At 34.2% G+C, this 12,655-nt stretch overlaps 1 protein-coding gene across 1 annotated transcript; it reads right to left on the reverse strand.

Moving 5' to 3' along the window:
* Positions 1 to 518: 518 nt before the first annotated feature.
* On the reverse strand, positions 519 to 12,344 carry LOC149559592 (large ribosomal subunit protein eL13z-like). The gene is made up of 5 exons (XM_089833450.1): positions 12,242 to 12,344; positions 11,846 to 11,961; positions 11,605 to 11,738; positions 997 to 1,155; positions 519 to 905 (listed from the first exon to the last, which is right to left on the reverse strand). The coding sequence occupies exons 2-5, from the start codon at positions 11,952 to 11,954 to the stop codon at positions 684 to 686; spliced, it is 624 nt and encodes a 207-aa protein (XP_089689576.1). The 5' UTR covers positions 11,955 to 11,961; positions 12,242 to 12,344; the 3' UTR covers positions 519 to 683.
* Between the last annotated feature and the right edge of the window lie 311 nt (positions 12,345 to 12,655).

A 12,655-nucleotide genomic window follows, 5' to 3' on the forward strand; every position in this document is an offset into this window, starting at 1 on the left:
ACAAAATCAAATTTCAAAGTCAATCTTAGAAATTCAATTACAAGGACACAACAATAAGTGTTTTTCCCTTTTAAGGTTTGCACCCAAACCCAATCTCTTTTCTAGGTCTCAGAAATAATTCCCACCGTCTGATTCAGTTATGATTTTCCCTTCAAAGCTTCTAAGCCTGAATAAACATTATCTTATCTACAATGATCTGCTTATCCATTTCCATATTTCAATATGCTCTTTGGTTAGATTTCCCCAGCTTAACACTTTAAATTAAATGGGTAGCTTTGCAGGTTCTACTGACTTCACGGTATCTGAGATAGCAGAGTCGCGTAGATTAATGTAGATTAATTTATATTACCTACTACTCGTAAAGATGATGATAGTCATAATAACCACAAACCCAATTTCACAATACCCCAAGACCCCTGAGAATGAATTATACATCAATTTTGAGAGAAGACGTATAAGACGTGCCAGAATAAAACACATGCAAAACATCGTTCTGAATATGCAAAATAGGAACACTCTAAGACAAAAGTATTATCAAAATAGAACAAAATTCAATACAATCCAGTTCGAAGGTGTAAGTTCCTAACCAATAACTAGAACATGCACTTAAATTGCATCTCAACCCAAAATATTTCACACTTCCAACCGTGAAAAAAACTACTGAAATACAACTGTTAATCAAATTATTTTTTCTCATCCTTCTCTGCCTCCGCAGCCCTCTTCAAACGAGTTCCAGCCATTCGTTTGTTCATCCTTTCCACACGAAGCTTGGCATATGCTTTGAAGGATTTCATTTCATCAGTAACCTTTACAAGTTCGGGAGAGGGTTTTTCTTGGTGGATGGGCAAGTATGCACCCTGTACTTGGGTTGCAGTGGCCAGTTCATCAGGACTAGAATCACCAACCTGCATATTATTTTGCAAAAGTCATTCCATCTGTACATAGCATGAAATCAATATTATTAATCAAAGCAACGTCTACAGAAATGATAACTACCTTAAACTTGCGAGCGCTTCTTGGGAAGACAACCAATTTCGCCTTGTATGTCTTCAATCGCTGAACATTAGCCTGAAGACCTTCCAGGGAACAGTTTCTTCGACGATGATCAACAGCAATTCCTATAGTGGGAGCTAACTTCTTTGGAATTCCAGCCGCCTGTATGGACATTCCAAAGTAAACAAGCACAAAAAATTAGTTTTCCTATTGAGATACCTGGAAAATATTTGAACTGAACAAGATTCACACTGAATTTGTAGAATCAGTGAACATGTATAGAGATATAACTGGCAGCTTGCTGCCATATTGTTCTTATAAATCCAAAATCTTTTTCTGCTATTCACATACTAAGATGGCATTTTTATAGCATTGGAGATAGCAGACAGGCATCAAAGATACAACAATAAAAAATGGAGGTATCAATGATCATTCAATCTGTTCTGTGTTTAGTCAGGAAACACAAATAAACTGGTCGTATTACCCTTGAAATACACACAATTAGTCCTGAGGAATTATTACAAGACAAATTTGCCATGTCATTTTCCATTTTTTTCAAAAAGCAATTCCTCCCTTAAAATCACTAAGCAATTCCTAATTTAAAAATCCTCTCTCAAATTTGCCAAGTCAATTTCCATTTTTTTCAAAAAGAAATTCCTACCTTAAAATCACTAAGCAATTCCTCATTTAAAACCCTCTCTCTCTCTCTCTCTCTCTCTGTTACCAATAAAAAATATGAATACAGTGTTTGATGGTTAGTCTAGCAGAGGGCCTGGGTTCAACCCTTGAACTGCACACCGTTTGATGCTGCTGGGAGACATTGCAGAACAGCAGCATGAGGTCTATGAGCTAGTTCCAGACAGACCCAGAATAAACACTAGCAATTCATAGCAAACCTACACAGAACCAGTGAGGATTTTTGGACGTTTTTGAAAAAAAACAATTAAGTGACAATAGCCTTTGCAACACCCTCTCTCAGGAAACTCAGCCAGACCCAGCTCCCAGGACCACCAGATCTCCGACAGGATATTAAATTCAATAGCAAATCCCCTTTTATGAAACAAATTCTTTATAGTCTATAGATCAGGTATTTATATCAAACTTAACAGAATCTTTTAATCTGTATAAACATTTTGAAAAAAAATTAAAGAAACATAAATAATAAATCTTTGACAATGGGGGAAGAAAATATTCAATCGAATATTAGCCATAAGTGTATTTTTAGTATTTCCATATTAACAAAGAGTTTTTGTTAATGTTATAATTCTGTCGGATAAATTATATTATATATATATATATGAGATATATAATATATGACAAAGTTATATATGGAACAATTAACTTATATTAAGAGTGATATATATATATATATATATATATATATATATATATATTGAGAGTATATTAATTGTGTTATAACTATAACTAATGTAAGTTAATATATTAAAGAGACATGTCTTTTCAAAAGAGGCATGCCTCTTTATATCATATATATATTCATTGGAATAGTAACTTGGGAAACACATAAAATATCCACGAGTGCTATTACAAGTTACAGATCCTATTTCACTAACATGGTATCACAGCAAGTTCCCTACCTGCCTGTGAAGTTTAGAAGGACAATATTGTGAAGTGTAGGAATTTAAAATTTGAGAGTGTTCGATTCAGATATCTGAAACGTTAAAAGTTAAATTTAGATTGGCGTGAATATAAATAAAAGATTGTTTTTCAATATTCCTGAATGCATTTAAAATGAGGCAATATTATCCTTAATATTATTCTTCGTTGAAGATACATACGGGACCCTACCAGCGTCCATTTATTAAGGAGGAAGGACCCTCATCAACATGGATTTGATCTGATAAATCAATTACATATAGAGTAATGTTGCGTTCGCTCAAAAGACATGGTAGCGTATCACAAACACTCCACGATTAGACACGCGCATGTTCTCCTGCGCATTTCATTGATTGGTGGCTCTGCTATGGGATGAAGGTTGGCCAAAGTAAACATGTGCAGAAGATATCTCGATCAAGGATGGATTATCAAATCAAGACCATGCACTTAAGCATGATAGAGCTCAAAGAATAAGAGATTAATATTTATCACTGCTCGATTGCCTCTCCAAACGCATTATTACAGAGGTGAATACGTTCTGTGGACAAATCTTTCAAGTGAACCCTGTGGACAATTTCTGATGGTTATCTATGAACCTTACAAGATTAATAAGCCTGGTCTATTGTATTCTTTCATGAGGATAAGAATACCTTAGAAGTGTGAGTGACATTGTCAGCACACCACAACCTCTATACATTTGTCAACATCCCCCTGTGCATATACTTTATCAAAGCTTGGTCATATTTTGTAATAATCTTATGGATGCTAATGGATCAAAATCGTTTGTTGGAACTCGATAGAGACGGCAAGATGGAGGCGACTCATCCAATGTTTGATTGAATTAGCACGTCAGATCAAATTCCTGATAGAACCACGTTAAGAGATTATGTGGATAAAAGCCACATTATATTGGGCTTGACGTGAGTCTTAAACATTTGATAAATATTACATTTTACGCCGTGAAATCACAAGGAATGGCCATAACTGAGACAGGTAGAATATGAATAGCACAAAGATTGTTATCCTAACAATAAACTCATGAAATATATGACATGGCATCCACACAATCAGTAGGTTGTTCGAAGATAGTCTGGAGAGTGTGGGTAAACATGCACATATTAGTGAATTTCATCACCAACAACGATCAAAATCCTTGGACATACTGCACGTGAGGTCAAACCCAAGCAAAATATCATTACATTTTCAGCCACCTCTGAATTTTAACAGTTGGAAGGGTAAATCACTGCCCGCGATTAAACAAGCACAAAATTTAAAAGTGGGAATTTTGTATTGTGGAGGAGAAATAATAAACAATATTCCATTCCCACTTGAACCATAATGGAATTCTATCTGAATCTCTTAAGTTTCTGTAAACAAGAAATGAAGACAATTGACAGGAAAGTCAAAAGTCAGCTATCATGTATTATCAGCCATAGGAGAAAGACAACACTCAAAACAATGAGCAGTTGATATGATAAGACAATGATTTATAGAGATGATGATATTCAGATACCAACTAGCTTCATGCCACAATTGTAAAACTATATTATGTTGAGAGTGTTGAGATTAACTACTCCATTGTGTAGAATTGATATAGATGAGCATGGAATGGTGGAATTTACAATTTTAAGAGGTATTTATGCGATGAAAACCAATCCAAAATGCCTTGGATCCAAGTGAAGACAAGGTCTGAAATCACTTGGAACTATCCCAATGTGATTTAGAATAGTGAGATAAGTATTCTATCTCAAGACTAATATTCTTTATTGTTTATTTTGCAATCAAGCTCTTATATGTATCCTTGTATGCATTGAAAGTGTTCTTTATCTCCTTATGCTCTTGTTCTTTTCTTTTGTCTCCAAGTATATTCAATAATATAAGAGTAGGAATCTAACATTGTAAGTGGGAATGATAACCAATGTTCTATTCCCATTTGAATCGTTCTTATACGGGAGCAAAAAAGACGTACTCAAATTGTTTGACAAATTCTTAAATGGAGGCATTTCCTGATTTGATGCATATGGACCTTCATTGGTCAAACTTATATTATTATTGCAGATAAGTATTTATTATCCTCGGGTATTGCATGTATCTACTCATTGTAGTCTCTCTCTTATTTTGTATTTCTATAATTACTATAAAGAGCTATTTGCCTTGATCTTTTCCTTTGTCTCTGAGGATGTTCTTGCAGGAAAAGAAGATTGGTACATTAGGCATGCTACCAAATAGTGCGCAGACTCAATCTTATGATAGTAGCTCCAAAGAAGCAGTGATTTAGGATTCACAAATCATCTAATGATCAGGTTGGATAATGTAAGTTTGTTGAAGCAAATATTCTTGATGAGTGAAATTATGAGAGGGAGTCTGACATTTCATTAGAGGCAACCTTGGAAAAAGAGAGGGAGCAGAAAATAAAAATGCTTAAATCAAACTTTTGATGATATTGGTTCAGAAGGAGTAGACCTTGTTGATGGATTCAACACCAGTCAAAAACTATAACAACTAAAGGACTATGATTCATGGGATAAAGTCTCATGTATGTCGGCTGGAAGGCCTTATGCTATCAGGATAACCATTGAACTAAGCAAGCATGACATGACTTGCTACCAAGAGGTTAAAAGGATCATAACAGATTCAGAGGAAGTCTGATACTTCATCAGAGAGAACCTTGTGATAAAAGTTGATATCAAACTAAGAGGGAGAAACCTTATTCTCTTATATGTTTTATGGTGAATGTTGTGACAACACCACATGACAGTATTCACGGAGACTTCATGCAAACTTTTGATGTCATACATGTATGAGCTTGTCCCCTGTGTACATCATGAAGAAGTAACGACTTCTAAATGATTATCACTTGTATTAAGAGAAGTTGTTGTAAAGTGACATCCTTACAATAACTTGTAGCATGATTCAATTTTGCGAAATTGATTCATGTAAAGGTTTTATCTTATAAATCAACAACTACGCGGTTGATATCATTAATTTGATTATCTACAAGTTGCTTGTATAGATATATTTTTGGTACTTGGTGTATATCTTGCCTTGATATTCCGATAGGCCATTACCACATTGAGTACTTGGTGGATTGAGTTGATGTTCTGATAGGCCATTACTCAGAGTATTTGGTGAATATCATTTGATTGATATTCTGATAGGCCAATGCTCATGTTACCAAATATGATATCAAATAGTAATTGGTGAATATCATATGTTGATATTCTGATAGGCCAATACTTACATGATATCATATTCTAGAAATCTTTTGATCAAAGATTTCTTATACGTATTATTTTTGAAATATTACCTATGGTGTAATATCTATGTGTTTTATCCTTCTTCATTAAGAGGGAGTGTTAATGTTATAATTCTATCGGATAAATTATATTATATATATATGAAATATATAATATATGACAATGTTATATATGGAATAATTAACTTATATTAAGAGTGATATATATATATATATATATATATATATATATATATATATATATATATATATATATATATATATATATATATATATATATATATATATATATATCATTATAATATATTGAGAGTATATTAATTGTGTTATAACTATAACTAATGTAAGTTAATATATTAAAGAGACATGTCTCTTCAAGAGGCATGCCAATTTATATCATATATATATTCATTGGAATAGTAACTTGGAAAACACATAAAATATCCACAAGTGCTATTACAAGTTACAGATCCTATTTCACTAACAGTTTTTATAGTTCATGCTTCAAGATATAATTGAGAATTATGTTCTTTTGAATGGACAAACATAACACCCAAAACCCAATGAATAAAAATTGCTAAACCCACAAACCCAACCCAAACCAAAAGCAGCAATATTGGATAGAAGTCTAAGATTGTTTTAAGCAAGACTTGACTTAAAATGGAATTCTAAGACTGTTTTAGGCAAGAATTGGAGCTCATAATTTTTAAATGATGTGCTGACTCCATGATTTTGAAAAACGAAAGCAATATAAACTTAAAGATTGTTTTGGGGAAAGAATTGGATCTCATAACCTTAAATAGGCATTTTACTGTATAGAGCTCCAAAGTCTGTAAGGAGCACTAACATACAAATTAAGCTAGGTCCTTACAAGTAAAAAGCCTAATGTGAATTGTTTTATAAAGTAGTACTTCTTCTATCAGAAAGGAAAGCTATTCACAAGTTAATTGTTAATCCTTTCAGCTCATAAAGTCAAACACAAAATGGTGGTAGCAGATCCTCTGGTTCAAGAAGAATCAGGAAAATTAAAAAAGCCTCACACTACAGACAAAACAATACATTTCAATCACTTCAAGTGTACAGCCTTCATGAATCAAGTACAAAGCCTAATAAGACAAATGTAATGTGAATTGTTTTATAAAGTAGTACTTTTTCTATCAGAAAGGAAAGCTATTCACGAGTTAATTGTTAATCCTTTCAGCTCATAAAGTCAAACATAAAATGGTGGTAGCAGATCCTCTGGTTCGAGAAGAATCAAGAAAATTAAGAAAGCCTCACACTACAGACAAAACAATACATTTCAATCACTTCAAGTGTACAGCCTTCATGAATCAAATAATTTATTGACCATGAAGAAAGAAAATATATTTGAAAACTCTGATCATTATTTGTCAATGTAAAGCAATTCGACTATAATTATTGTTTCATGAAATAATATCTTTAACATCACGCCAACATTGACATTTCAAATCACACTGCATGGTTCACCATCAGACTACAAAGATCTGCAACATCAACATAATCTTCAAATTTGTCCACAAGTATCCATACTGTAAGTAATTGGCTTTGAAAGTTTACATTGATCGTAGCTTGTTTTGCAAATCCTAGTTATCACATAATTCAATAAACAAAAGAGCAGCTGAATATGGATGCGGTGTTGACACACATTGGATATTATATCCACATGTGCCCAAAAAACACTCATTTTCAAAGTGTACTAGATACTGTAATTTGACTTCACAACACGAGACATTTTCTGAACTTAATTAAGAAAGCTTCAATCATGCAATTTTTTTAATTTTTTTGCTATAAACAAGAAGCTACACCAAATGAGGAAAACCAATACAATGTATTCCTTTTTCAAGAACTCGAATTTCTTCCAAATCAACTCTACCACTTCTTTTGACATTTTTTTCAAAGATATAAAGTATTAACTGTTTATTAATTTTATATTTCTATTTAATATTTATGTTGTGCTGTTAAATATTAGAGATTTTTATAACTAAAATTTATTCTTTGCATATAAATAAAACATGTTAATATGTTATTAGTTGTTTATTCTTTACTATAAAAGTTATATTATTTTTAACAATTTTTACTTATTTATCATAAAATTTAATTCTAACCCGGAAAGGCCATGTAGCCCCATCTCTGTGCAACCTTTCTATAATGTATTTAGCCATGTCCATGTCGTGGGATTCAAACATCAAAATTTGCTGTATTGTCCACTTTGTTAAATACTAAATTATCATGAATGAGCAAAATTCTTGGAATAACAAGTTAAATTTAAAACAAATGCTTAAAAAGAGGAATAACAAGTTAAATTTAAAACAAATGCTTAAAAAGCTAAACACAACCCTGGTTGGGAAGGGGAGGATCTACATGTAAAACTTAAACTATTGTCAAGATAACAATGCTCGTCAATGAAAAGAAAAAGAGAACTCATGTCCAGTACCGAAACACACCCATAGTACAAAGGGACAATGATGGTGATCTAGCTCATACACTTCCAAACTTCCTCCCTTATTAAATGTCGCTATTTGATTAACCAGGCTACCGTTGAATGAGAACAGACGCAAGTCTCCTTGGCAAGCTTTGGCAAACGAGATACCCTTACTTAACCCTGTGTAGCTGAAATTACTAACTTGTCCCCCATGCACTAGCTATGCAAATTTCCCTATTTAACTATCAAAGTAAATAGAATATCATTATATCCCAGAAGACAATGCTGATCTCTCAATTAGAGAAAACTTCATCCCCTCTGTTGGAGCAAATGTGACTTTATCCCATTTACAAAAAAGTTTTACTAAAATAACCATCATAGAGCATAGGTAGTTATTAATTTCACAGAGTTTAACAATGTTAGTAGATCATTTAATATTTGTAGCTAGTAGTTGAACATCAGTTATCTCTACCTCTCTAACCTCTACCATTCATACAGGGTGTTCTTGCATTTCAATTCATCTCAATACAATTAATCTACTCAGTTGGTCAAATATTAGGAGATTGTAGGCTCTAGGTGTTTATAAACTTACACCAACACCCTCTTGCCCAATAATGCCACACTGAGCAAGAGCAAATACCAGCACAAAATATTTAAATATAACAAGCATGTTTTCATACAAATCTCCAAGTCTTTTCGTTTTTTATATTTCACGTACAGAGTATGTGCATGAAACAATGACAATTCTAACTACTTCAAGAAAAAAAATCTAATCCCAGGTAAATTACCAACAAGGAAATCTACACAAGATTCAATTACGCTAAATGAAAAAATTACAAGACTTAAAGGGCTACCTAAAAACTTTACTACACATAATGGGCTACCTAGTTCTTAGACCAGAAAAATAAATTAACAATCATAAATATGTTTTGTAAGCAACAACAGTTTACACTGTTACCCCAGTGTACTTTATTATTGTAATCTTCAAACTGCAATGATAGTTCCATTTGAATTTTGGATGCATCAAATATACGAATTTACTTTCCTTTTGAAAAGCCCCAAGCTGAGAAGGTGGATTTTGAGTGCCTTCATATTTTTTCCATAGTAACACGGGGACACGTCGCTCCCCCTTTTTGCCCCATTTCCCAAAGACTTGGATGCACTGAGGACTTGGGGACTCCATCTCCTCGTTCCCAGCGGCACCATCAGATTCTACCACCTCCACCAAAGATGGAGGACATCTCAATGTTGACTATTTGTGTTCAATGATCGTTGTTCCAATTCAATCCAATGTTCAAGTATTTACTCTTTTACATCTTTATATCTTATATTGCAATACATTTTTTCACAACTAGTAATTTGAAGTACTGTAAGTATATATATACACACCCCCTCCTGTCCCCCGTCACCGTCCCCCCACCGTCCCCAAATTAAGGCCCCTTTGTCCCCCCATCCCAGAAACTTGTCCCACCATTCCACCGTCTCACTGTCCCCCAAGGTGGTGTAACTATGCATTTTTCAGACCTACTTAGTCAAATGAAACTCAAGATTGAAACATGAGATACATAAGAATGATGTGAGAATTCAATGGCCATGTATATATTTATCATTACCCCTTTCTAAGATTCAAACTGTGACCAACAGTCATTGGTCAATATGCAAGTGTGACAAGACTGGCACAGGAAGTGAAAGCCAAACACAAATAAGATTCTACACTAAGCCTCCAAATGGATATGCTGAGCTTGACTTAAAAGGTTCCATCCATACAAAAAACTCTAAATAATTTTGAGTTGCTCTAAGTAAAAAATCAAAAAACCCGAATTAATAGTCACTAGGAGATGTCAGGATGGGTTTCCAAGACAGGGAAAAAGGGCTTCAGTTTGGAAAACAGTAGCAGAGGGGTGGGGGATGGGAGGCAGAGGGTTGGGATAGTACTTGAAATGATGTATAATAGTATAAGAACTAATAAATTTAAAATTATAATACCAAATACTTGGAACTTAGCAAACTTGCAACATGAATATCAATAATAATATCGCAGAGAGCAGATTTCCACAATCCATAGAATGCTTAGAATTTTTCTGGATTTGGTTGTGTTGTTATTTTTGCATCAACGTTTCAGGGATCACACTCTGTGATGCATCATCAGGATGAAGAAAGAGAACATGAATGATGAAACATAGCCAAATATAACGATGATTACAATGAGTAGCATGATATTCACATACATGCATTCATAAATATGCATATGTAGTGTGCATGTGTGTAGCAATGACATTTATGGTAGCTAGAACCCCCTTCTATCACAAGTGCTGCAGCTGCAACTTTTGCTTGCAGAACCACCAGCAGGGAGATGGTAACACGGAGGCGTTGGTGGGGGACTTGGGAATGCCAAGTCCCTGGTGTGAGGACGTCTTCCACCAAGATACATGGTGGTTTGAGTGGGGTGGGGCGAAGTCCCCATGTTACTCTGCTCAATATATAAGAAACCCTCAATGTGTACAATAAATGTTTAAGATGAATTCAAAACTATTGATCTTCTTAAAATCTGTGGGAAGAATAGTTTTAATAGTCCACTCGTGAATGTCTCGTGCAACAATGTCCAGCTAGGATAAATTCCATGGTATTGTAATCTCTTAAAATAGTTGCCGGCCACTGTTTTGATAATTGCACATGACTTTACTAATCTAAGGAACACCTCAGGTACAAATTGCATTATAGTTAAAAAATAATAATAAAAATCAATTTTAGAGCTTGTTCATGAAGATGTATGTCATAGGCGTATAATCCAGTTTAACTGTTAAAATCACCCTCACGTAAGATTGGGAGCTTAAATATTTGAAGCGGAGAATAGTATCGAATCCCTAAATGCACTCTAGCGGCTCTAGTTTATGCAGTTGTTAAATCAATGGCTGCTAATGAAAGAGCACAATTAAAATTAACATTATAGATTACACCGCTACTCCCATCACAAGAAGATTAATAATTCAAATATTTGAAACATTGTTTACTAATTAAACCCTTAATACACTCTAGTGGCTCTAGTCTGGGGAGTTGTTCAATTTGACTGTTACTAAAAGAGCATAATACAGATTACCGGTATTAGATTACAATATGACTTATCACAATCCAGGCACTGAACTCCACAGGACATTGTTACATAGATTAGGAAGAATCCTACATAGCGAATAATTAAAAAATTTAGTGCTAAGAAAATTCCAAAATCAACTTAAAAATCTCCACGTTAATTTCAATGAACGAATCGTTGGGTGCTTGTAGAAACATATAACCTTACCTTAAGTTCCTCGAGCGAGAATCCCCTCCCAGCGCGAACTTTCATGTTGTATCTCTGTGTCTGTCCGTGTACCATGGGACGGAGAGGACCAGCCGTGGGACGCGGGAAAATTTTTACGGCCTTCTTTTGACGAGCTGCAAAATCAGTTTTTTAAGACGCCACACACAATCAAAGGCCTTAACAGCAACTTAAAAAATAGATCGCTGATAAAAAAACGACTACACCCCTATACTGAAATTACCAGTGCGTCTCCTGGCCTTTCGAGCGGGCTGGTTGAACCAGGTCTTCACATAGCGCTGCCAGTGCTTCTTAAAATGCCCATTGGGCACAACGTTGTTGTGCTTCACCATGACTTACCTGCATTGAAACATAAACGGATATGATAACAATTCATTTGCTGGGAAACATGTTCAAAACATGGCCCATTTAAATTTGTTTATCTGGCGAAGTCAAATTAACTTATTCATTCAGTGAGATCTCAACACTTATATAACACAAAGCAGCTGCTCCACACGAATCTGCCAAACCCTAAACCCTAGATGCAGATAATACCTATGTGTACCCAGAAAATTTGCCCAAGATAAACGCTATTTCAACTGTTTAAAATGTTAAGATACGGTGAAATGGTAGTCCATACCTTTTTCCTGCACCTTCTACTTCTCTCTGTCGAAGCTAGCGCGAAACGTTCATACCACGACCCTGATCCGTAAGTTTAAAAATAAAACCCTAACCCTGAACATCGACACGAAAAGATTTATTTTATTTTATATATTTCGATGTATATTTCGCTTTTTTACTGTGTCTAAATATTTTTTAACGAGGAAGCACTCAGCAATCATATTTTACAGTATTTTCTTACTAGAAGCAATGAGCAACCCCCATTTAGAAATATTTTAATTATATTTTAATTTTATCACATTTAATTGTGATCAATCATTCTATTTTGGGTTTGTGTTTTTAGGTCATTCATAAGATTAGGAATGCAATAAGATAAACTTGAGTCATTTGTGTTATGGTGTATTTGGATCTACCTAGTTGTATTGCTAGTGAC

Source organism: Cupressus sempervirens, chromosome 5 (assembly GCF_028749045.1).
Source record: "Cupressus sempervirens isolate cs-2001-9-10 chromosome 5, ASM2874904v1, whole genome shotgun sequence".
NCBI lineage: Eukaryota > Viridiplantae > Streptophyta > Pinopsida > Cupressales > Cupressaceae > Cupressus > Cupressus sempervirens.

Coding starts and splice junctions, on each gene's coding strand:
- LOC149559592 (XM_089833450.1), bottom strand. CDS start 11,954: ATGGTGAAGCACAACAACGTTGTGCCCAATGGGCATTTTAAGAAGCAC. Junction 1,156..11,604: donor TCTCGCTCGAGGAACTTAAG/GTAAGGTTATAT, acceptor ATGTCCATACAG/GCGGCTGGAATTCCAAAGAA. Junction 906..996: donor GAAGCGCTCGCAAGTTTAAG/GTAGTTATCATT, acceptor AATAATATGCAG/GTTGGTGATTCTAGTCCTGA.